General features: G+C 39.3%; 1 protein-coding gene across 5 annotated transcripts; it reads left to right on the top strand.

The window, feature by feature from the left end:
* The first annotated feature begins 2,541 nt into the window (after positions 1–2,541).
* LOC149816136 (Thioesterase superfamily protein) lies at positions 2,542–9,282 on the top strand. Of its 5 annotated transcripts, none has more exons than XM_089986653.1 (4): positions 2,542–2,829; positions 2,904–3,047; positions 3,149–3,298; positions 8,695–9,282. In XM_089986653.1, exons 1-3 carry the CDS (start codon positions 2,635–2,637, stop codon positions 3,290–3,292), a joined length of 483 nt encoding a protein of 160 aa, XP_089842779.1. In that variant the 5' UTR covers positions 2,542–2,634; the 3' UTR covers positions 3,293–3,298; positions 8,695–9,282. The 5 variants fall into 5 exon arrangements, with proteins under 5 accessions (XP_089842779.1, XP_089842784.1, XP_089842782.1 ...); XM_089986658.1 differs by having other exon boundaries at positions 2,546–2,778; XM_089986656.1 differs by lacking the exon at positions 8,695–9,282 and adding an exon at positions 6,477–6,768 and having other exon boundaries at positions 2,546–2,829.
* The last annotated feature ends 17,811 nt before the right edge of the window (positions 9,283–27,093 follow it).

Here is a 27,093-nt window from a genome sequence, read left to right as displayed (position 1 = left end):
AAAATTTGTGAAATCCTACCTACACAATAAAAAAATTTGATCCGAGAGTATATTCATATATTTTCGCCCATGAAGATCAGATCCATATGATCAGGTTTGTCAAAAAACATATTTAATATACATATTTTGAAGGCGAGGACAGAGGGTGGACCATCCCTTTCTCTTGTTTAGGTTGTGCAATACTGGCGCAAATATACTAGGAGAGAGGAGCCCATTATAAGGGTAGGAGAGAGGGGTGTAACCTTTGGGCGTGTTTGATTATGTGTCCACCGCATCGCATGAATGGTGAAACACCATTCCACCCTGTCTCCCCTCGTTACACTTTGAACAGGGATGGTGGCCCTCCCCCTTGCCTGACCCCAACTTGCTCTAGCTCTTTTGTGAGACTTCCCCTAATGCCACCCCAACCTTCCGGCATCGATTTTCCGGTGACCTGGCATTGACTTTCCAGCAAAAATCCCTCACTGGAATTCTCACCGAGGTCTCTCTGTGTGCGGGTGTGTGACCCAGTTTAGAAGGGTTAGGGTTTGGGATTCATTTTTTTTCTTGCAGATTAGGGTTTAGATTTGGGGCCTTTTCATGATTGATTGATTGTTTGTTTCAAGATTATGATATATTTGTTACGAATATCATGCATTATGTGTTGAATATCACTGTAGATGGTGTGATTTTTATTGTTTTTAGGGTTTACATTTAGTGCTTTTGTTTGTTTCGGGGCTTTTCTTTACACAGGGAACATAGTTCCTTATCCAGTCGAAACAAACATTGGACGCAAAAAAGTTGTCCTTGTTTTAGACAGAACGTGTTCTGTTCAACTGTTTTGTCCAATCTTGGACAAGCAATCAAACAACTTTTTGGGCCTCGTAGAGACACTCTTTACTTTTACAAGAGGTTAATGGTTGGCAAGTGAAAAATATGAAAAGTCGCCTAATTGGATATACGACTATTAGTTTTATGTAAAAACTACAAGATTTCTATGTAAATAATACATCAAATGTTTTAAAAATGAATTTAGAAATGCTCAAAGGAATTTATAATTCCACTATGAAAACTCATAATAAGCATGTTATTTGAGGAAAAAGTTATAAACGAAAATCTTTTTAGCCTTCACTAACCATGCTTTTAGTTTTATAAGATTTAAGATTTTGAGTGAAATATGCTTCTGAAATTATACATATATACATATTTTAGATTTCATTTTTTTGGCTTGGTAAAACTCCAAGGGGTTTGGCGTAGTGGGACAGGGGCCTAGACCATCTGACGGTCAGTTTAGCTTTAAATTCCATGGGCATCACCAGCTTGACGACTTCCTAGGCTCGAGGGGTAAGCCCTTGGAGTTTTACGCCGATATGAACAGAGACCGTACAGCTAGGTCTATGCGCCTGGGGCGGTTTCTTCGAGTAAAAATAAAAATAACTCCAATCCTACCACTTGTTATTTGGGTGGGTTCAGGCATCCTTGATGGGTTGGATACCGACCGTTGATAGCCCCATGCATACATCTCAAGGAATTACTCAACATTCGAAAACCGATCATCCCAAATTTCTTCAGAATCAATATTCGATACAAAAGTTTTGGCCAAAATAATCAATCAATCAATGAAAATGCTTCAAATTCATACAAATATCTCATTAAGAACTCCCTAAACTGGGTTTCATGATAGGGTTGCAAACGATTAGGATTGAGGATGGGGCTTTTGAAAATTTTGGTTGTTTATGATCCGACCGGATCTGACTCCTAAATTTATTTTTTATCCAAAATCCAAACCATTTGCATCCTTAGTTCACAAGGGTCCATCCACATCCATTTTGTATTTTGAATTTTTTTGTTATTTGTTTTTTTATTTAAACATGAGATCCTTGTATTTGATTCATATGTTCAGGATATATTTCTAATTAGAAGTTTATCAAATTAGGTAGTTTGGTTTCAATAAAATTAAGAAACCCTGTATATATAGATGAGAGCAGGGGCGTAGTTAGGATTCATGTGAGGGGGGGGGGGGCAAACAGGGGTGTAGCAAAAAAGATTTTATTTGTGCCATAGTCGGGGGTTGGGGGCAGCGCCCCCGAAAAAATTTTTTTTGAGATAAAATAAAAAATGACTACAATTATTAATAAAAATCTATTTCACATGGACAAATCAAACTATTTGCTGCAGTCAGGGCTGGGTTGGGCTACAAAAATGGATAAAAATCTATTTCATATGGAATCGGGGCTGGGCAAGGACTGGGCTTTTAAATTTTTTTTTTTTTTTTTTAACTGTTTCGGGAGTCAGGACTGCCCCCCCCCCTAGCTACGCCCCTGGATGAGAGATGCACTTAGTTAAATGGATCACGTTTGATTCAAATTTAAATAAAAATAAAAATAAAGTTGATTAAAAGGATTGAACATGAAGGATTAAGCCTCTGGTATGTACCTGCATGCGGTTTTAGAGTTGAAATTCATAGGCGTGGACCAGATCAAACGAGTTAAAAAATCAATAGCAGCAAGTATTTGACAAAAAAAATTCCCAAAAAACAAGATTAAATCTTAAAAGGTGATTGGATTTGAGAGGGCTGGGAGTCTGCTACTCGATAGCCGGAGAGAGAGAGAGTTGGAACTGCGCTGCTTGCCTGAAACAGCGGGTCTGGGGACGATGACGAGCACCGTCGGGCCGGACATCCTGGAGAGGGTGAAGGCGATGGTGGAGAGCACCGGAGACCGCCTGCCCGTCTCCGCCGCCGGGCTGCCGATCTCCACCTACGATTCCTTCATCACTGCCGGAATCCGCGTCGACGAGGTTTCTCCCGGCCGCCTCCTCTGCTCCTTCAGGGTCCCTCCCCGCCTCCTGGTTCGCCTCCCTCTCTCTCTTGCTTTCCCTCCCTCGGGTTTCGTTCCCAGATCCTAACCCTAATTTCCCTGCAGAACACGGGCAACTTCCTCCACGGCGGAGCCACCGCGTCGCTCGTCGACCTCATCGGATCAGCGGTCATTTTCACCACCGGCGCTCCCACTTCCGGTGTCTCCCTCGAGATCAGCGTCTCCTATCTCGACTCCGCCTTTCTCGACGTGAGGGGGATTTCTCACTTTTGTTGTTGCTTCTTTCTGGGTTTCGTGGTCGCGAGAATTGTGGGTGGTGATGCCATTTGTGGTGGGTGTTTTGCTTTTAGGAGGAGATCGAGGTCGAGGCGAAAGTTCTGCGCGTCGGGAGGACGATCGCGGTGGTCAATGTGGAGGTCAGGAAGAAGGGGAACGGCAAGATCGTCGCGACCGGGCGGCATACGAAGTACCTCGCCGTCTCTAGCAGATTGTGATTGCAGGTATAGCCCTTTTTGCAGCTTCTGTGTTGGATTTTTGATTGGTGATCTTGTGGAGGAACTGGAAGATCATTGTTGATATTGTGGCATCAGCAGCCTATTGAAATTCTAATGTTCCTATTGTTAATCTGAGTAATTGTAACGAGGGCACGGTGGATTTTCATTCGAAGAATTAGTTAGGGTTTTAGCACATGAAAATTCTAGCTAGAGAATGGAAAATCTATCAATTTGTTGTGTATTCTTGGAACCCGAGTTTAGACTTGGCCTCCGAATGAACTGAGAATTCGTAAAGTACATTGGTATTTTGGTAGATTTGAAATTCATGATATTTGATGATTTTTGGATACTACGACAAAAGGCTGAACCCAAATAACAATAACCTTAATTTGAGAGACTATGGAGCCATCCTAAGGTGCAGCCGCCAGAGCATGGTCCAACTTCAAATGACGTCCACATTTGTATTTTATGTTTGCATAATTCTTTCAGGGGTTCTGAACATTGAGAAACAAACAAAATTTCATTCTCCCGCAATATTTGTGCGAGGAGATTATATCTAAAATTGATCAACATTGAGTAGAAGCTTTAGGCTTTTAGTTTTTACCATTGTCCTCAAGGCCTGATTCAGCATGACTTGACTAAAAGCTGAAACTTTTTATCATCTTCGGGGGACCATTTGTATTGTTGAACATTGGATGCTGTCATACATGCCTTATCAGTCCCAACAAGGCATTTTGGGAGAGGAGCAAATTTATTATCATGATCTACAGATTTCTGTGGGATCTTAGGCGTGGAGAAAATTTTATGTAATGGAGTGACGTGATGATTCTTATTGTCATTCTTTGAGGATACGAGAATGTATGCAAGAAAAGAAAAACTCTCATAGGGAAAGAAAACTTTGCCTATGAGAAGTTTTGATATGATAATTTTTCTAAAATGAAATTTTTTCACTTGTTTGGGTAGCATGAGAAAAATAAAATGGAAAATCTTAAAAAAATGAGAGAGGAGGAGGATGGTAGTGGTGGAGCTTATCGGGTGCGTTTTTTCAGGTGGGTGATGGTGATGGTTGGTGGAAAATCATCGTGGGGAGGGCTATTTTCCTAGAGGTGGGTGATGGTGGTGGTGAGATGGAAGATGGTCGTGGTTTTGGTGGGTGGTGCTGGTGGTGACATGTGGTTAGATGGGTGGTGGAGAGTGTAAATCACCATTTTCTCTTAGTAGGAAACATTCCTCCACCCTTCTCACTGGAGGAATGTTTTCTATCAAAACGTGTACTTTTTAGAAAAACTCTCTAAGAAAAAGTCTCTCTCGCTTGGAAGGGTCAGAAAAACCGTACTGTTTTCCCACCTTGTATCACTTTACCTACATCTTTCTCACTTCCAAACGTGCCCTATGGGTCAGTTTTATAATGGGAAAGAAACCTTAATTCAGCCAAAATCGTTATAGGTCAATAATGATGCATCAAATGGTGCTATTCTTCGTTTGTATTTATAGAGTAGTGACATGCTGACTCCCAAAAATATGTAAAGGCCAATTCAAAACATTGTGGTTCAGTCATGCGGGCAGTCAATATGTAATCAGCGATTTATCAAAACAAAAAAAAATATTTGCCGCAACTTTTTGGCAACCTGACTTGCTGTTGGGGAGAGTAGTTGTATCAGGCTATACCCTTGATGTGGCCTCTATTATGATCATTTCTATATCTTTAATGTCTGTCCTTGTTCCTCAGATTACAGTTCCCCTGTTTGCTTTGGAATCCTTGTCTTCATCCATTAATACTCATCTTTTGGCGTGGAGCACCTTGTCTACCCTGTATCTGCTTCGTGGAAGTTGTGTTGTTGCCACCTTTTACCCATGACCTTGATCCGAAAGTTTGAGATCTGGCATGATCGCATCTCCTGGCCATCAGTAGTTTTCTTGCATCATTTTTTTCATGAAACCTGTTTCAAGTCTTTCTCAAGGTGGTGATTTCATTAGTGTTCAATCTTCATACCAGTTAATGGTCCAAGACTACTGTTTGATGGTGTTCTGTTCTGTGGACAGATCTTTTGCAGGGCTTTTACAACAAGCTCTGGGACTGGCTTTTCATCCGAAAACAGGCTTTGAGATAGGGACTGTGTGGGGGAGGGGTGTGTGGAGTGTGCAGCCGGCGCTAATATGGGGACTGGACTTCTGTTATCCTACATATCAATGGTGGAAAACAATTTTAATTGAAAGAGGCTATTTCCATGGAGTCCAAATAAAAAAATAATATTATTATTTGCCATACTAGGAGAATTTATTATTCGTAGATTTTGGTTAGATAATATTATTTATAGATCATGTTATTCAAGCTGCTCAACTGGAATTTGGGTCTGTTCACACTTCGGATTTAGGGTTGGTAATTGTGAGTTGTCACTTGTCACTAGAGTGAAATGTGAATTCACATGAAGTTGTTGAGCCATACAGTTTCAGCCTTCAGGAATTAATTACCACTTCTATCAGTGTTTAGTTGGATTACAACAGTGGGGGGCCTACTTTTGTCCTTGACTTTAGGAATTCAGGAGAAACGGCAGTAGTGGGATCCTTGTGGAATGAGTCCTCAAATAAAACAGTTTTGGAGGGTCCAGTGGAAGTTCTCACGGCGGTATCCAAACACACCCAACTTTAAGTTGTGAGTGAATTTACTGCACTTTTAGTGCTAACAAGTTCATGGTACATTCAACTAGGCTTTGAGAATTTCTATGCAGTGAGTTTGTCAAGAGCTTCATATTGTTATTGTTATGGTTCTTTGTGGCACATCTTTCTTTGGCAACTAGAAAATCTGTTGTAGAAGATGTTGCACCCCTAACCATTTGAATGTTAAGTTTAACCTCAGTTGACTTCATGAATTGCATATAAATATTTTGTTAGTTTGTTTTACTTTCTTTGGGGAGTTGAAATTGTTGCGGAGAATTTATCTGAAGATATGGAATTGTAGTAGAAGGCAACAAATCGATGGTTTTAATATGGAATTCATGTTAAAAACACACTAATATATATCCTAGTATCCTACGATTTGAAAAGAATGCTTTTTCACGTGTGGTAGGCTTTATTACTGATGATTCTTCTCCTTTCTTTTTGATAGTTTATTCTGATCAGTCATCTATTGGTTGTAAGCCATCTTAAGTACAAAATGAGAAATAATGGAGGCTATAAATATTAGGAATCTGGTTAATGGTGGAACTTTGAATAATGGAACGCTCAGGAAGACTGGCGACCAGAAGTATTTAAGTGAAGACCTCTTTGGCTGTTCTAAGGCTGAAACACAATGTGGAAAGGCATGGGGTTCCTACTTGTGCCCAAGGAATGCAGAGAGCATAAGAACTTTGGTTGGTCAGTACCATGACTGCAGAAAATGTTTCTTTTGTCGTGCTACCCTTTTATTATACTTGCTTATTACATGATTAGGGATAGTTGAAGTTTAAATTATTATGGCAGTTGTCTGCGCTTTGATGCATTACAGCTTATCTAGAATTTGGCTGTATGACATGGCTGGGACGTGAAATGGCTCAGATTCGGTTAGGTCATGGCCATTACCAAATTGGATGTAATCAGACATAATAAATGGATTTTATCATAATGACAAATGCAGAAAATTGCTTTTTATTGGCTGTGAGTTTCTTGGGAGTTTCTCAAAATTTAAATTTTCCTTGGCAAATCACTCCAAAATATGCAGATTAAATAAACTGAACAAATACAAGAAAATGGAATAAAATTTCTAAAATAAGTGAAAATTAGAACTCAGACGTCTCCCTCTAATAAATACTGCCTTTAGACATGAATATGTTCTGATCATAGTCTCAGATATCGGTGACATTTTCAAAATATCGTGATATTATTGCTGTAAATTCAGCAAACGATAATATAGGTAATAATCTCGTGATATTATCAATTAGTTTAACTGTTTTTATTTATTTTTCACATTTCAAATATGTTTTTCTCCTTTCTTTTGCATTTTTTACTTATTTCTTTTATTATTGATGTATTTTTTTGTCTAAACATGACATTTTCTTACTTATTTTTGTTATTTTTTATATATTTTAAACCTGGAGATTTTTCCGAGATTTATCACCAAACCTATAATATCGCCAGAAATAGCCTCGCCTAGATATAGCTGATACCGGTATTTGTGACTATGGTTATGATAGACAAAATGTAATATATCTGTTCTCAATGATAAAATTGTTTTTTGTACTCTGATATGCTTGTATGTTTATTGCGTACGTTTGTGCTTGGAAAGGGGGATACATCACAAGATATTCATAAGGGGTTTAGTAGTTTACATTATTCAATTGTTTGGGGGCTTGCCTTATCTGTTTATATGGTTGGTTGGTCGTGTATCTGTAAGAAAATCTATTGGCACCACCGGACCTGGCTTTTGTTAATGTTTCCATAAGGTTTATAGCTTTTCTGGCATAATTTAGAAAATATTCTGTCGGCATATTTTATGGGGAGAACATGAGATATTTAAGTATGTCCTTTCTATCTATTTTTCTTTTTTTTTTGAAAGGCAAGCTGGGGTTAGGCAGACCCCTATCAGTTATACAACCATACCATTGGGATTTGAACTTGCAACGTCCCAACACAAGGTGACGTGCAGTAGCTGCTCCTACCAGACAAACCGGTCGGTTCTTCTTTCTATCTAATTGCTAGGGCATTGGAGGTATCATATTTCCAGGTGCTCTGATCCCATGGTGGGTTTACCCTGTTGATACTTCTTTGGCAGAAACCATGATCTCTCTTTTTTTTTTGAAAGGCTAGCTGGGGTTAGACCGACCCCTACCAGATGTCTCTTAAGCCCCATGTGGCAGAGGGATTCGAACCTGGGCCTTCAGCTTGGCACAGAAACCATGATCTCTGCGTATACAGAATTTTCTAAACGGAGATGTTGAAAGTCAAATCCGCAACAGGCGTTGATTCATCTGCCATTTTCAACGAATCACTTGGAACTTTTTCTTTAGCATTTCCAAATCAATTGATTTGATTAATCAAACCAAAGCATTCGTGGATTTTAAAGGATCACACCAACTAATTTGTTCTGGATGAACTTAATTCTTAGGCTCATTACACCGTTAAGAAACTGCTTAACTGGGTAACCCCCAACAAATGGAGCAATATGATAGACCAGCTTCCAAAAGCTCACGCCCTTGATGCAATCTATTGGTCACATTGTTGAATTGGTTATTTACGAAGACATACCTTATTATGTTTGATAAGTCAGCTTCATACCTGAAAATTTTATAGTTTAAAATCATGCCTAAATTTATCGCCAGTTATCCAAATGCATGCCCAAGGTAACTATCTTCTTTTAATCATACTTGATATCAAACTATACGAATTTTACCCTCATTTAATTTTCTTCTTCTTTTCTTTTTTGATAGGCAAGCTCGGGGTTGAACGCCATGGGATTTGGACTCGAGACCTTGCTTATGACAGTGCGACCCAACCATCCTACTATCTCATTTGACCCTCAATTTGCTTCTCTTTACCCGTTCTACTATGGTAATTATAACTTGTAATTGGCTGTATGTGCACCAATGGCGTTCCCATTCTTTTAGCTGGATCAAAATCTCACTTTTTAGCATATGTAAGTTGTGGATGAGCATTGGATTTACAGTCAGGAACCATGTTGGCCATAACTTTATTGGATGGATATCTATCGATAAAGATTGTTATCACGGGGAATGGGAACTATGGCCACTCATTCTTCAGTATGTCCCCCCTTTGTCACAAGTGATCTTGGAGTCTTCAAGGCTTGCAGTCATCACCATTATTCAGACAGCTTTGTAAGGTAGATTTTCTTCCGAGATAAAGAATCAGTATCTTTTTGATCGGCTTTGGGAGTTTAGCAGGTTTTGCTGCCAATGGACTCACAGCAGCAACTATATTGCATGTAATTCTGGTTCTGTACCGGTAGGGGGTCTGCCTAACCCCAGCTTGTCTATTAAAAAAAAAAGGGAGATAATTATTACGGTTGTGCATTTGGATAACTGAAGATAAAATTAAGTATGCTTTTGAATTATAATTTTTTTAGGTATAAATCTGAATTATTGAAAAAAAGCTATGTATGTTTTTGTAAAAAATCTTTTTTTTAATCCTGCAACTGCAATGAAGAAAAAAATTTGTCCATTTTTTAGAGATGTATGCTAAAATTAGCTGGCTGCTCTGTTATAAGTTGCTAGTTTGGTATGTTGGGGAGGCAAAGAATTACATCCTTTACAGAGGAAGCTATATGTCTCTTGTCCACAAGATTACATACATCTTGAACAAAATCAGGGATCATATTTTACCTGTTTTAAATAAATCCAATTATGTTTCCAAGTTGGCATGGCTATATGTTGTCTGGTGAACTCCTCACTAATGAATCAAATTTCTATTTTTCGTCGATGTAGGTAGTCGGCCATACAGTTAGACATCATTCTGTCATGGTTTTGAAGCTTGGCTGGCTTGTCCGACCTATTCAATCAGGCCAGCATGAATAGTTGTGATGGAAGGAAATTCTCTTTGAATTTCAAACATGCTTCATCTAAGAAGGAATTGTGAAAGCCATTTCCCTGGCATTAGAAAGGCGTGGTCCCAATCATTTAGTTCATCCTGATGTTTTGAATTTGTTTTTGTAGTTTCATAGATTTTGGTGCTGCTGGGTTTCCAAGGAACATAACTATGTTTCTTGTTCTCCAACTTATTTAGGTAACCTTGCAGTTAATCGTATTTGGAAGAATAAACCACCAGACTGGTTTCCTTTGCCTTTTGATGTGCATAGCCGTGGATTCTGGTAGGGTCTGCCCAACCCCAGCTCGCTAAAAAACAAAAGGGCCCTTTGCCTTGTATTTTGGTCATGGGTGCTTCCAATGATGCTTTTAGTGCCTTCCATGATCTATGGATAACCTAAGGTTGTGGGTTTCATTTATTAGGTGCATGAGCTGTCGACCTTTTGGGTAGGTTTGGTTGCATCTCATGTGATTCTAATCATGTAATTTGAAGTCATATCATTTTAAATTTCACATTCCATCCTGTGATTTGGAATCACATAAGAGTTGGGGTAAGTTTGGTTGGATCACATGAAATTCACTTTCTCATCCACTTTAGAAAGTAAATCTCATTTGCTTTTTTTGCAAAAACAATCAAACTTAAAAATACCTTCATGAGAAAGTGAATCTCATTTGTCTCTGCAAAATGAGAGTTGCTTTAGATAGTGAATCTCATTTGTGTGAGAACTTGAATCTCCTGAGACCTCATGAGATTTATAAAAGTGAATCTCATTTTCACTGCACCCCACAAGCAACCAAACCTACCCAAATGTGATTTCAAATCACATTAAATTTCTTATTTTCATGAGATTCCAAATAAGATGTTTGGTTGGTTGTGCAAATGAGATTCATTATCTCACTTGCCTGAGATTCCAAATCACATTTGAATGCAACCAAACATACTTCAATTATTTCTTGAGGATGGAGAACCTTCACGGATAGTCGGGCCACTTAATGGGCCCCACCTTCCTACGAGGTAAACCCCATGTGGGTATACCGACACCCAAGCATTTACCGAACTCACCAGTTAAAGGCATCCACACACCCAATTGGAATCGAACCTGACCTTTCATTTATTGGACGTGTGGATTGTCAACATCATTTGGTTGGTTGGGAGGCCTTCCAAAATTCTTCATCCATTATATATGCCATTTCTGGTCATATTTTTAGGGTGCGTTTGATTGCATGTTCTGCATGTTGCGAGTCAACTGCATTCAAGGAACGGTGAAACACCATTCCGAAACCCCTTGAAACAAGGGGAATGTAACAATGGTAACACGCTTTAGAAAAAATCGGGTGGAGGGGTTTTACCTTTGCTCCCCCTCATTCTCCTCTCTCACTCTCTCTCACTCACCTTTGTGAGAAGAAGTCCGAGCAGCGACACCCCGTGCTCTCTCTTTTCTTCTTTCTTCCTCTTCTTTCTCGTTCCTCTCTCTCTCCACCTTTTTTTCTTCTTCCTTTCTCTCTTTTTTCTCCTTATTCTTCTCTCTCTAATTAGGGATTTTCAATTTGGGGTTTTTTAAATTAGGTTTTGAAATAGGGTTTCTAATTAGGGCTTTTCAAATTATGATTTGAATTAAATATAAAAAATAAGAAATTTCTTAGACTAGGGCTTTGAATGATTTTTTTTAATTAAGGATTTTTATGTTTAATTTGATTAAGTTTTTTTTTCTTTGATTAGGGTTTGAAATAAGGCTTTTTGTATTAAATTTTATGGTTTATTTTTCTTGTAGTTTATGGTTTTTTTTGGTTTATTTATGATTTATTTTCTTGCAGTTTATGATTTATTTATGTTTTATTTTCTTGCAGTTTAGGGTTTATTTATGCTTTATTTTTTTGCAATTTATTTATTTTCACATAGGAAAAATATAATTTTCTATTTGAGTAAAAATAAACGCTGGATGAAGAACCGTCGTTACATAACAAATTGAACATGTGTTATGTTTGTTCTGTCCAATCTTGGACAAGAAATCAAACACCCTCTTAGTTTCCAGGTTCTTTTTTCTTCCTGTCTCCCAACTCAAATTGCAAGTCTACAGTCTGTTGACAAGAAGTGGATATTTGTCCAGATTCGAGATTTGGTGCAGCTCAAAGCCAAATTAGTCCTGGGCCTGGCCTATTTAGACCAGTAAATTGATTTGGGATCTTCTCTGGGTTATAGAAGTTTCAATGGGCTGGACCTGAACCACGCCCTAATGCTTATATACGGTCCTGGATCTTGGGTCTTAGCCCAAATTCAGTAAGAGCCAGGTTGGGCTAGCAGTGCGGTTAAGGCATTATCCCCAGCCCGTTGAGGTCCGATGCAACGGCCTAATGCATATATATATGGTCCTGGATCTTGGGTGTTAGCCCAAGTCTAATGACAGCCAGGTCAGGCTAGCGGCCTAGTGTGTGCATATGGTCCTGGATCGAGCTACTGGTGTAAGTAAGGCTTTATGTTCACCCATACTTTTGACCATAGGCATGAATGTCCTGATATTTCCCAAAGTATTGTGAACAAAAATGCAATATTTTGGAAAATTGCAAAAAAACTATTTTGAAAGTATTTTGTTTCAATTATGCAATTTTATGGGTGATTTTTCACAGAAAAATCTCAACTGAATTTTTATTTATCTTTATGAAACTTTATTTTCCTTTTGTATTTCTAATTTTTTCTTATTTTCTTTAAAATTTTATAAATAGAAATGCGAGAAGAGCAAAACCTTTTAATTTTTCTTTGAAAAAGAAAGGCCAATAAAATGCCTTTTTAGAACTTTTGCTGCTATGCTTTTGACTAGGAGATTGATGCAATGGGTCGGTCTTGGTCCTGATTTCTTCCACATTGTACCTTTTCACTAAGCATTTTTTGCTACTCTATTTGCAAAAGTTTTGCTTTTTCAATTGATGCAGCAAAATCAATCAAGTTCAGTGGCTACAAAGTCCAAGGGGTTTGGCATAGTGGGAGGGGCTTTGGCTGCTAGGTGGGTGGTTAGGGTTCCATTCTCGCGGACGTCATCCCCTTGCGTTACAAAAGAGTAAGGGTGTCGTGCCTTTGCTCATGCTGAAGCAAGGTGATTTTCTGGGGGCAAGGGGTGCAATTTACACCATCAACAAAGTGACTGTAAGTATGACAGGCATAGCCAGTGCGACTAGGTCTCTGATCTCGGGGCGGTTTTCCAGTTCTTCAAGAAAAAAAAAAATTGCAGTGGCTACAATGCTAAATACCTCAGAATTAATTGACATTACCCAAGTCATGCATCAGATTGGCCTTTTCCACCACCTAAAATGTACTGCAGATTGAGAAAGATAGTTCATAAGACATGCTCAAAAAACACAACTTTCTCGGTTTTTTGGGGTGTAAGATTGATGATTCCCATCATGGAGAGTCCTTTACCATGAGATTCATTTTGTAGAGCGTTCCTATTTGATGCATGCATGCGTGATGGCCTGCATCGACGTGCTGAACTTTTCCATCTCATGATGACTGTGATCTGATTTATTGCATCAAGGCCAACCATCTAATCCATGGTCATTGGGATGTATGGTATGGACCGTTTCTAACACTTACAAAACCCACTTGTGCCCACCCCAAGCTTGGCAACAAGAAAAAAACCAAAAAACATGAAAAAACTTGAAAACCTTACTCGTAGACTACCTGTGCACAAGGTTATATATATGGGTGGGTGTGTTGAGGGAGTTGGGGAACTTACCCACGGAACGTCAAGTTTGAGGGCCACAGGCTCACTTGCCTCTAGAGCAGATCTAGGGATCGGGCCGGAGTATTTTTTATGCAAGAGCGGAACAGAAAAATCGGGTCTATAAGGATTCATTTGGATTCATTTTATGTTTTGGATATTTTTTTAGTTTTTATTTAGATATTGGGTTAAAATGATGGATTCATGTCTAATTAAGAAGTTAATCATGATAAAAATTTATCTTAATTAGAGTTTATCAATTAGGTAGTTAGTTTTGATTGTGATTAGGAATTCTCATCTATAAAAAGATGAGAAATCTTAGGTTTAGGCTGACTAATTGAAATGAATATCAGTTACTTCTTTATTTTACTATTTAGTTAATTTTCCATATTTTAACTTTGTCTCCTCATTTCCTTTGAATTTTTTGTTATTCCCTTAAATTTATATAGTTCATAGTTTTGGTAGATTTCATCAAATTTTACAAAGTTCTTGGACCATACAAAACACAGAAAATCGCTGCGGGTGTAGTGATGTTCCTTTTTTTTCAATAAAGAAAGTTAGGGTTACGAAAACCCCTACCAGTTATACAACCACACCATTTGGGGTTCGAACTTGCAACGACTCAACACAAGGTGACTTGCACTAACTGCTCCTACTAGACAAGCGAAGCCCCCGTTGGTGTGTAGCGATGTTCTTGTTTGGTGTAGTTTGAGGAGTCCGGTTCTAGGGAGCGGGATATGCCATGGCATATACCCGATCGACACATGTAAAGGCATTTGAGGGTGGGAAAAATGGGGAGAATGCCTTCCCATTTTTCCCTTCCATACAACAACAACAACAACAACAACTACTACTAGGCCTTCATCCCAAAACAATTGGGGTCGGTGATATGAACCAAAAAAGAAAATCATTCTGGGTCTTTCACATGAATCCTTCTCCTTCAATCATTTCTATCCAATGCCATGTTCTCGGTGAGGTTCAAAGCATTCATATCCTTTTCTATCATCTTCATCCATGTCTTTCTAGGCCTACCCCGACCTCTTTTAACTAATATATTTTCTCATTTTTTCATCCTTCTAACTGGAGCATCATTTTTCCCTTCCATACTGAAAAAAAAACTCGTAAAAATGTTCTCTCCAAAAAACTTTTTCCCCTGTTTTCGGTTTCAGGGAGCGGGTCTACAGGGAGAGGGGTACACAGGGGAACCAGTTCGGCCGATTATTGCTAGAATACTGGCCAGTTTCTATTGGAATACCGGTCGTCAGGGCGCCGCAACCTTAACTCCAACAACCATCGGAGCTCTCTCTCCCTCACATGGGAACCAGTCCGGCTGATTGTTGTCGAAATATTGGCCGACAAGGAGCCCAAGGTCCACTCCAATGTCCTGTTAGCCGGTATAATTTGCCACTGGAGGTCACTCTCTCCCTCACGGGGGAACCAATCCGACTGGTTGCTGCCAAAATATCGGTCAGTAGGGAGCCCGACGTCTACTTCCAATGGCCTGTTGTTGTAAGACTATGTGGCTATAAGACAACCGGTGTTGTGCAACATTAACAATATATAACTGTTAGCTAAACATAAATCAAACACTAATAAGTTATTACAAAACACAAGTTACGTTAACACATTCTAAGAGGTCTGACTCTTGAGATTGAAGGGGCATTTCTCCTTTATTCCAACCAGTCCAGCACCCTCCCTTTGGTGGAGTATAAGTATGAGGCAATCGGTTTATACACACGTAGGCAAGTGATTATAGAAATCACGATATCTGAAAAATCCAAAGGACTAAACGTTGTGATTAAGATCCAGTGCCCTCAGTGATCTACAGACAGCACACACCCTTCAATCTTACTGCCACCGCTTTTGCCTATGAACTAGCTCATGATCTAACAGTGGTATAAGAGCCACATGATCTGTCCCCGGTGGTGTTCGAAAACGAACTCGGCTTGCATATACCTGTTCAAGAACAAAAACAAACATTCTCCAAAAACAAAAATTGAAAGGAATTTTACCTAAAAGGTTAGTAAATCTTTTGTGTTTTCTCAAACAAACTATGAGTGATAATCCTATTTGTAAGCCTAACAAGGGAAGTTCCAAAGGAGCTTACCCGATTTTGAGAGGGGCAGTGTCGAAATCCAGCACCTGAGGATTTGCTATTGGAGTGTGCTGTGTGCCTGATAGTTTTATATATACTCCTCACTGCAAAAGACATATATAGGGAGTGTGATCAAAAGCATAATAATAATAAAAAAACTATGAAAATAATTGTGATATAAAAGAGAGAAAGGAAAGGGAAGAATAGAGAACAATAGTAGAGAGAGAGAGAGAGAGAGAGAGAGAGAGAGAGAGAGAGCACCATAGGTACCCATGGTGGCCAATTTTCATAGAGAGAAGGTTGCCGTACTGTCAGCAATCGTTTGAAGTGAAGACCGAGGCATCTGACTTCACAATCAGAGGGGTGTTGCTCCAAGAAGGACATCCCATTGTATTTGAGAGTCGAAAGTTAAACGATACTGAAGGTTGATACACTATGCATGAACGCAAGATGTTGGCGGTCGTGCATTATCTCCGCACATGGATACATTATCTTTTGGGGTTGCAATTCATTGTGCGCACTGACAATGTTGCGGCAAGCTACTTTCAGACTCAGAAAAAGCTAAGTTTAAGACAAGCTCGCTGGCAAGATTTCTTGACGGAATTTGTTATGGTCATTGAGTATAAGTCTTGCAGGATCAATGTTGTTGCTGATGCCTTGAGTCGGAAGGCGGAGCTTGCAGCTTTGCTCGCTTGAGACGACAATGTTAGTCAACCAACAAACGATCTTCTCGAGCAGGTTCAAAAAGCTTTAAAGAGTGATCCAACGAACCAATAGCTGTTCGCGTTGGTAAAAGAATGAAGGACACAGAGATTTTGGTTAAAGGACGATTTGCTTCATTCAACGGAAAATTGTATATATATATTCTACGACAAGATACTTTACGAAGGCGCTTGATGCACGAGTGTCATGATGCCACTTGGGCGGGTCACTCAGGACAACAAAGAACATTAGCGTTGTTAGAATGCACATTCTATTAGCCGCAAATGCATGATGACATGAATGTTTATATGTGAATTTGCTTGATCTGCCAGCAAGACAAGCACATCAACCAAAGACCTGGTGGACTACTGAAGCCCCTACCAATGCCAAGCCATCTGTAGGAGTCAGAGCCGTACCTGTGTTTTATGGGGCCTGAGGCGGAGGGAAAAAATGGGCCCCCTATTAATAGTAGGAGTTCGGGGGGCAGCGCCTCCAATTTTTTTTTAAAGAATCAAAATAACAATAAAATTTGTATTCACATTAAACAAATATAATATTCCAAATATTTATATTATATTAAATAAAAATGTATAAAATATTTATATAAACTACCTAAACGATACTCGTCTGATTGTTTTAGAGGCAAAAATAGTTATCAAATAAGTTTAATCAAGTTGTTCAACATTAATTAACAGAGATTAACTAATACAAATATTTATATTATTTTTATATTTAACTAGCAATAACATCAATTAACAGAAATTAACTAACAATAATTAATAGTAACTAATTAACAAAAATTAACTACTAACAAAAATTAGAAATTAGAAATTACAGTGAAACAAGAAAGTCAAGAGAATAAGACACAACCTGAGTTCAAATAATGATAAGATTTATATTTTTACTAAACAAATATGATATTCTAAATATTTATATTATATCAAATAACAATGTCTAAAATATTTATATAAACTGCTTAAACACTACTCGTCTAGCTGTTTTAGATGCAAAAATATTTATCAAATCAGTATAATCAAGTTGTTCAACCATTTCTTTCTCATTTGACAACATAGCCAATCCATTCAATCTGTCCTGAGACATAATTGATCCAATATAATTCTTGATTAACTTCAATTTTGAGAAACTTCTTTCCGATGATGCAACGGTAACTAGTATTGTTAGCAAAATCTTATAAGCAATATAAGCATTTGAGAATAAACCATTCAGTTTCGCCAAATAACGTAGTACATCAATTGCCATTCTTTTAGTGGTTAAATAACACCTCAGGGTCATCAACTCTGTAGATAAATCATAACCATCAATATTTGAACGTCCATCATGACTTAAAAATTTATCAAGCTTCTCACAATACTTCTTTAAGCTATTTAAGGGATCGGCTTCAGTCTTCAACTTCTCTAAGTTTAACAAAAATCCAAGTCTCTTCATATTGTTTAAATTGTTCAAACCGGAGTTGAAGGAAAGATCGAGCTTGATCAATTATAAACAGAAAATATTCTACTCTAAAAGATTCTTCACTTGATAGTATTACATCGTCACTGCCACTTTCATCAAACTATTTCTTTCTTCGGGTTATGCATTTTTCTCGAAATTTAGGTTCAAACCTCATGTCACTTGCTAGTTTCTTAGCTTCATCCATGACACTGAAAAATGGGAAACTCCGGGAGCGAATGCGAAACTCCCCACAATGGTCAAAGAGGGAGATTTCATGCACAAATCCTCTGAATATGGAAAAAACAAACTAATATTTGGTTTCAACACCAACCCATTTGGTTTCTCAGAAGATCAAATGGAGACTCTTTTCAATTCCACCACAGATGGGAACCACCCTTATGGCAACATGGTAGCACCATGATCATACACAACACATTCCAAAGAGTAAAATGGCAAATTTTTATTGACAATTTCCCTTAAATTTATAAGAACTGTAAGTCATGAAGAAAAAAGTGCATGGTGGTGGCAAAATTAACCAGAAGAATTGCCTTTTTCAAGAAAAAAGAATAAAAAAAAAGATCAGTAGCAAGTAAAAAGCCATGTAAGCACGCAAATGGGCACAGACCAATAGAACCTAATGGTGGAAAATTGACTAAAAGAACACGAGAAATCAAGAAAGATGGTGAGGGTAGGGAAAAAATAAATGGAGAAATGAGAGTGGTCAGTGGTGCAAACTCCTCAAAGGACAAAGGAAGTTCTAAAACAAGAGAACATTAGAAAAGAAACACAACATGTAAGGAAGGTCTAATTTGAGAAACAATATGCCCAACATACAGGAGCCAGAAACCATCAAGAGAAGAAAGATGAAAATTTGGTCCAATAAAATATCAAGGAGACGTGATGCTAGAGATTGTAGGTGAAAAAGAAAATGAAGAAAAAATTACTTTGAAGCAATGTGGTTGTCATAAAAATGACAAGATTTATGATCATATCTTAGGATAGTGTAACATATAGATCATTGCATTGTATCTATACATATCATACAACACAGTGTGTCGTACACTATCGCCAAAAAAAGTAGGTTCTTTTAATATCTGGACATTTTAGCTCGGATCCATTATAGGGACTAGTAAATTGGAAAAAGAATTGATTCCTAAAAAGAATTGATTGTTCCTTTTCTAAACAAATGGGGGGGAACTCGGGCCTTAAAAATGGGCCCCTAAAATTTTTTTGGGCCCAGGGGCCCTGAGGCCCAAGCCTCATTGGCCTCTGTACAGGTCCGGCTCTGGTAGGAGTGCATAACCATGCATGACTTCACGAGCTTGCAAAAGCTTAATATTGCAGTTCTATCTATGTGATTGTGGATAGGTTTTCGAAGTATGCTATTTTCGTGCCTGCCTCTGCTACATGCTCAACTATTGATACTGCTAAGTTGTTCGTGCGGAATGTAATCAATTATTGAAAAATGCTCGAGAGCATCGTTAGTGATCATGATGCCTTTTTCACTAGCAAATTTTGGTGAGAAATATTTCGTTTGATTTGAACAAACTTGTATTTCAACACAAGATTTCACCCCCAAACCGACGAGCAAATAGAGAAAGTCAATGGCATGTTGAAGGAATATCTGCAACACTTTGTCTGTGTCAATCAAAGAAATTGAGTTGATCTACTTGATGCTGCCCAATTTTGCTACAACCTTCAAAAGAGTGAGTCATCCGACCATAGTTCATTTGAAATTATAACCGAACAACAACCACAGACTCTGCAGTCACTTACCGTGCAAGGACATGACAAAGCGCCTTATGCATACCAGTTCGTCAGAAACTGACATGATCAGACAGAGTTAGCAAAGGCGTATTTGAACAAGGCAACCAAGTGCATAAAGAGCGGGCAAATGAAAAATGTCAGCTAATAGAATTTTATATTAGAGACAAGGTGTTGGCGAAGCTCTTTTTCGATCATACAACTATCTTTTGAGGCCACCACCGAGGCCTCATTCGCAAGTATGACGACCCCTTCACCATCACTAAGTGCGTTGGAAACTTAGCGTACCGGCTAGACTTGCCATCAAACTTTCAAGTGCATCTGGTCTTCCACGCATGCAACCTGAATCCGTTCCATGAAGATGAAAAAAAACTTCAATAGAGCATCCCTCAACGTGCTTTCATTTTGTAATGCATACCATCAACGATCAGTATTTCAGGCAGAGAACCAGAAGTCATCCTCAATCGCTCCAACAACTATCTTAGCGAAGTAAAAACGCATCTAGTATAGTGGAAAGGTCTATCAGAATGTGAAGTCATTTGAAAAAAAGCTACTCACATGTTTCAGCATCGTCAACTTGTCGAAGATTACCATGAACAATTGACGTCGAAGATGGATTAGGTGGGGGAATGTGTTTCAGACTACTATGTTTTTACCTTTTTGTTTCTAATGTATATACTTCTTCGGCACTCTCGAATGTCTCAAAAGACCTTACAACTTAAGAACCCTGCGAGCCCCTCTCTCCCTCTCTTTATGTAATATGCTTGCAAGTTATTATAAAAGAACTTTTATGCATCCTTACCTTCTTGCTTACTTTGTGTTTGTAAATCTACGTCCTCTTAGAAAAATATATTGTAAAAACTCATACTTTTATTTGAATGATTTGTATGAAATTCACAAACCATACCCGACTTTATATATTAATCAAACCCTTTGGATCTTACCCAAATTTTAATCTGGCTTTCTTATTTATCACCAAACCCTAACCCTATAGGGTTTGGTACCAGTGGGTCCCTCCGGGTCAAACTCGAGCCATTGATACCACCTAAAGCAAGAGATAACTTTTTTTTTTTGGTTGTAATGACTAAGAACCCTTGCCCATAACCGGGTCACTTGGGCGTGTTTGTGTATCACAAAAAGTGGGTTGATTTTTGCCAAAATGGATCGTGCGTACGTTTCCTCGAAATCCACAGTGACAACACAAACAGCGAAATCCACCGTTTTTCGCATAAAACCCTCAACGAGTTTGCCGGGTTAGAGAGAGTCCGATTCCATTTACACGACCACTCTCAAATTGCACTTCGACATGGTACCTTCACTTCCACGTGCAGTACGACCAAACGAAAGAAAAAGTACGTCTCGGTTTCGTCTCCCCGAGCCAGATGGAAGACTCGGAAGAGGGCGAACGAATCACTGGTCTGGGGCTTCAACACGTGGTAAGGGCATTTTAGTCATCAACTTAATGGGGATTAAAATATGCGAAAATCACGTGCCTGCAAATGATTTGTCTTGGTGGCAACGAGATAAAAACCCCACGTGATCAGATGGACGGGAGGAAAGACGCCATCAGCACGTGTCATCTCTGCGTACACACGTGGCATATTTGATTGAACAGATGCACGTTTCTTCACCGCCAGCTGTCAACCACCTACTAACTTAGCGGTTTCAATTGTCGGGGTGTGCAAAGAGGTTTTGGGGCCGACTTTTTGCGGTTAATATCAAATATGGGTCTCCCATTTCTAAAATCCCAAATGTAGCCTTCTGTTTTCCTGAAAACTGCCAAACAAGAGTCTGCATTTATTATTGTCCTCTTTTTTTCTATACGGCATTTATCCTTGAAACAAGCCAAATTACAACAGTGGCTTTCATCTTTAAACTGTTTACTTTTTTTTTATATAAAGATAAATGAGTATTTTTCAATTTTGAGGGGACAACACAAGAAAATACCAAAGGACTAGTTTGGAAGGAAGAAAATGATAAGAAAAAAAGCAAACAAAAAAGAAAAAATAACAACTTTTCCATCCGTCCCAATACAGAGAAAATGTTTGAAAGGAAAATTGTTCTAAAAACTCGTATTTTTCTTATAAGAAATTTCATATAAAAAACTCTCTTTCTCCCTCTTATTAGGGCAAAACATCTCTCTCCTTCCTACACAACTCATTCCACCGGCTGCCTTCCTCCACCTTCATCTTCCTACCATGCAATGCCATGTTCTTGCACCTCTCTCTCTCTCTCTCCACACACACACACACACATATATATATATATATATATATATATATATATATATATATATATATATATATATATATATATATATATATATATATATATATATGAGAGAACTGAACATATTAGGCCCACTTTTCTTATTCTTCCCCATTAGGTTTCATAGTTTGAGGTATTTTATGATAGATTTGAACCGTTAGATGTGTTTATCATACTCTATTTAGCGTAAATCGTCTCTTGGATCATGTTTTTTAGATGAAAAATATAATTTTATGAGCTAGAAAAAACTGATGCCTTCATAGCCATTGATTTTGGATCATCAAAAAACCTGTATACAGATCAGATTCTGATGATCCAAAAGCCGGTTCCCACTAAAAAAAAACCTATAAATCACATCTATGGTGTTAGATGTAAGAAAAAACTCCAAAACATATAATATTTGAAAGAGCCTAATGGAGCAGCGAGAAAAAGAGCACCACCAGCGCGTTACTCTCTCTAGGGGTGGCAATTTCTGACACGACCCGCCAACCCGCCGCTTAGGCGGGTTCGGGTTGGGCTTAAGCCAACCCATAAACGGGTCGACCCGCGTAACCCGTTTATTAAACAGGTCGGGTTCGGGGTATGCCAACCCGGCTGACCCGTTTAATAAACGGGTTAGGCGGGTGGGTCAACCCGCCAACCCGTCTGCCAACCCGTCAACCCGACCCGCCAACCTGACTACTTGCCAACCCGATCCGTCAACCCGCCAACCTGACCCACGAACCTGAAAACCCGTTTACCCGACCCAACCCATTTATTAAATGGGTTGGCGGGTCGTGTCGGGTTACCCGTTTATTAAGCGGGTCGGGTTCATGTTTGCCACAGCCGACCCGTTTAATAAACGGGTCGGGTTCGGGTTGAGGTATGCTGACACGCCAATCTGCCAACCCGACCCTATTGCCACCCCTAACTCTCTCTCTCTCTATATATATATATATATCTATATATACTTCCATCACTGCCTTCCACGCACTAGCCTAGCAGGCTTCTATTTTTTTTTTATGTTTTTCTCAAATCCGACCATAGAGATTCGAGGTGTACACTTACTCAGTGGCTAACATGTTTTTAATCCACAAAAAAACCCAACTCCATTTGGTTGAAATCAGCTTATTTTTTATGTCCTTTTAGACAATGTTTATTCTCTGAATATGTCACTAATTTTTTATGGCATGGGATAAACGAATGCCTAGATCCAAAGGAAGAGCTTGAGTGAAAACAAGTTTAAGGGTAGGTCACAGGTTTCAAAATACTTTAACAAATAATTTAAGTTCTTTTTTTTCCTTATACTTTTTTTTTGAAAGACAAGCTGGGGCGGGTTTGGGCAACCGGCCTGACATTCCGATGGGCCAAGCCATCTGACCCGACATGGGGCGGGTTTGGGCCATGATTTTAAGCTCGGGCCTGTTAGGTATTGGGCCAAAACCCGACCCATTATATATATGGGCCAAGCTTGGGCCAACGCGCTATCAGGCTGGTCGGATGGGCATGAGTTATTTATTAAATTTTTAATAATATAAAACTTTTAAAAGTTAGATATTAGATAGTAACTTGGATAACTATTATTATTTACTATTTGTTAATTATTACCATTTACCTATAATTAGTTGCACTAATTAGGAATTAGTTGCATAAGAACTTGCGATTATCTCATTAGCCCATAATGTAGACTAACCTAATCATCGGTATGAATAGAATTGAATGTAAGATGGATCTCATCATATGTCAGACAAGTGGTTTGACCAAGTTGCCTAATTTTTCAGGTTATAAAAGAGTAAAATCATCAGGGAAAAAATCAATTGGCTAGATATATTTTGAGTTGTGAATGGGTCATGTTTTTTCGGTCTCGACCAAGACACGGAATGGTTTCAAAAGTGAGTGTCATCTACATCTTTGTCAAAAAAAACAAAGACCAATGATCTAAATGGGAGGCAAGTCTCCGTGTGAGCAAGTTTCACAGACAATTTATAATTTTTTTATGATGAAATATCCAACATTTCAAAATTGAATCTAGAATGTGACTGGAAAAGTAGGTCCAAGACCAACAAATCCAAAATCTAGATCAGGGTATGATATGAGTTTTTTTTTATGAGGCCAGCCTCATCTTCTCAATACTCTTGCTAATTGAATTAATTACACGTTGTGAATGCTGGATTGGAGCATTAATTAATTGTCATTAACGTTAAACTTTATTGCTGTTGGCTAAAAAATATTCCAAGGAAATAAAGACTCTCTGCCACTGGCTCCAGCAAGATTTGGGCCAAAGATCTTGTACTCCAATGTCAGCCCAACTTCACATGTCCAATTTAAGAGACCTATAGCTATGTGACATTGACATAAAGAATAAAGAATAACTTACAGATCCTCCACTCCCATAAATAATGGTCTTAATCTCTCTAACTAGTTGTGTATTATGTTGGATTTGGACAATGACTTCACATTATACGCTGCATGTGCAGCGACCTACTTGACAGCCACCCACCTTCACATTTCTTGAGATGGGTGTGGTAGTATCCACCTCGAGAAATGTTGAGATGGATGATCAGCAGAGGCTAAGCATGCAGCGCCACCGCATAAAAGATGACCTCTTGAACAATTTTGGTGCCATTGGTTTTCCAAACCCAAGTTCAGGTCCACTTGGTGCCCGTGCTGATAGTGTGGTTACGTTTAGAAGCTGAGTATCATGACGAGAAAGGATCCGACCATCTGACCTATGACGGGATCTATTTTTTAATGAGGGCTCACACGGGACCTATGACGGGCCCCCCTCCCCCTCCCAACATGCGACCCACGTGTTCTGGGTCCGAATGAGCGCCATGTTGGCACTCATTCGGCCTTTGTGTACGCAGGAATATCTTGTGACCCATGATATTCCTCCGTGTACACACCCAAACAGCCGAATGCACTCATTCGGACTCCCAACACGCAGCCCCGTGTTTCGGGGGAACACACAACCTGCTCTCCATCTAGAATAAGAAACATGCACACGGAAACACAGATTGGTCAGTGTGACCACAAATAAACACTTTTTAATGGAAGGGTGGTGTATGTTCTTCCCTAATGATTCACTGAATCCCACTTCTCTATTTGGGGGTCTGAATGAGCACCACGTATACAAGCACATGGGGCTCTATTCCCGTGTATGTCGACATCACTTAGCATTGGAGTCTGGTGTGGTTGCAAAGACTTAAGTATCGTTTCTTGCTATTCTTCTCATAAAACGATGGTTTGAGAAAATAACAAAAATGCCCTTCATTCAAAAAAGAAAAAATGAATAGTTCAAAAAAAGACAAACATGTTCTCCATCTAGAAAGTCAAGGATGATGTTGACTCTTTAAAGTCTACACAGCGAAACGAACCTTAATCGTTTTGCCGATAGTGATCCGGCGAAACGATGGTGAGCCGACGATCCGATGGTGAGTCGGCGATCCGATGGTCATCCGACGAAACGAACCTGAGCCATCAAAAATGTCTGTTTGAACTTTTCATTGTCATCATTTTTTTCTTCCTTCTCCGTAAAACACTGTAAAACCCTCTCTCTCTATAAAGAACAAATCAAGGAAGGCAAAAAGTTCCCCCTGGAGAAGGTCATGAACATCAACTCTCTCACTCTCTCTCCCTTCTCTTTCTACTTCTGTACACATCCAGCAAACAATCCTACATTGTTCCATCAAACACCGACTGACCTTCACACTGACTGTAGCATCGTTCAACTTGATGAGTTGTGGAGCCTGATTCATAGTTTTTGCCCTTACAGGAGGGGGTTTGAGGGCTCATCCCAGCGTGGGTAGCATCATTCAACGTGATGAGTTGTGGAGCCTAATTTAGAGTTTTTGCCCTTACAGGAGAGGGGTCCAGGGGCTCTCTCCTGGCGCGGTCAGCAGTCCAAGGGAGGCTGCTCTTGGCGGGAGGCAGCGCCCCCCGCACCAAAATTTTGGGGGGCTTTGTATAAATTTTTTATTTTCTTTTCCTCTTTTAACTATCGAAAAAGAGCAATAAAGCATTTTGTTTAATCGTGGGGCTCATGTTTCCTTCAGTTGTTTCTTGCTCGAGGTTTTCGTAACACCCCTTCCCACGATTTTTTCTATTTTTTTTCTGTTTCTTTTCCATCATTTTTTTAATGACTTCCCTACAATGCTTTTTAGTGTTGTCGGGTCTCTAACGAGCCCCACAGCGATTTATAGTGTTGTCCGGTCTTCCAACAACGATTTGTAGTATTGTCGGGCCTTTTTACAATGATTTGTAGTCTTTTCGGGTCTCCAACAAGCCCAACAACGATTTATAGTGTTATCCGGCCTTTCAATAACGATTTGTAGTATTGTCGGGCATTTTTACAGTGATTTATAGTGTTTTCGGGTCTCCAACAAGCCCCACAACGATTTATAGTGTTATCTGATCCTCCAACAACAATTTGTAGTATCTTCCGCAAATCACTATAGCGATTTATAGTGTTTTTGAGTCTCCATCGAGCCCCACAATGATTTATAGTGTTGTTGGATCTCACTATAGAGATTTGTAGTGTCTTCCGCAAATCACTCTAGTGATTTATAGTGTTATTCAGTAAGCAAATCGCTGTAAATCGCTACCTGAATTAGGACCAACTTGTCAGGGCCATATCTCCCAAACCAGAGGTCATATTCCAAATCGCTAGATGTGCACAAAAGTAGAAAGAGAAGGGAGAGAGAGTGAGAGCGTTGATGTTCATGGCCTTCTCTAGGGGGAACTCTTTGCCTATCTTGATTTCTTCTCTAGAGAAAGAGAGAGGGTTTTATAGTGTTTTACGAAGAAGGAAGAAGAAAAAGATGACAATGAAAAGTTTAAACAAACATTTTTGATGGCTCAGGTTCATTTCGCCGGATGACCATTGGATCGTCGGCTCACGATCGGATCGTCGACTCACCATCGTGTCGTCGGATCACCATGGGCGAAACGATTAAGGTTCGTTTTGATACTACCCACGTTGGGAGGAGCTCCCAAACCCCCCTCCTGTAAGGGCAAAAACTCTGAATCAGACTCCACAACTCATCATGTTGAATGATGCTATCCATGCTGGGAGGAGGCCCCAAACCCTCCTTCTGTAAGGGGAAAAACCCTGAATCAAGCTCCATAACTCTTCAAGTTGAATGATGCTACCCACGCTGGGAGGAGCCCTCAGATCTCTCTTCTGTAAGGGTAAAAACTCTGAATCAGGCTCCACAACTCTTCAAGTTGAATGATACTACCCACGCTGGGAGGAGCCCCCAGACCCCTCTCCTGGAAGGGTAAAAACTCTGAATCAGGATCCACAACTCATTTAGT

The sequence above is a fragment of the Nuphar pumila genome, chromosome 14, assembly GCF_984573655.1.
Source record: "Nuphar pumila chromosome 14, dmNupPumi1.hap1.1, whole genome shotgun sequence".
Lineage (NCBI taxonomy): Eukaryota > Viridiplantae > Streptophyta > Magnoliopsida > Nymphaeales > Nymphaeaceae > Nuphar > Nuphar pumila.
The sequence above is the reverse complement of the archived record's forward strand: the minus strand, read 5'-3'. Positions and strand labels throughout refer to the sequence as shown.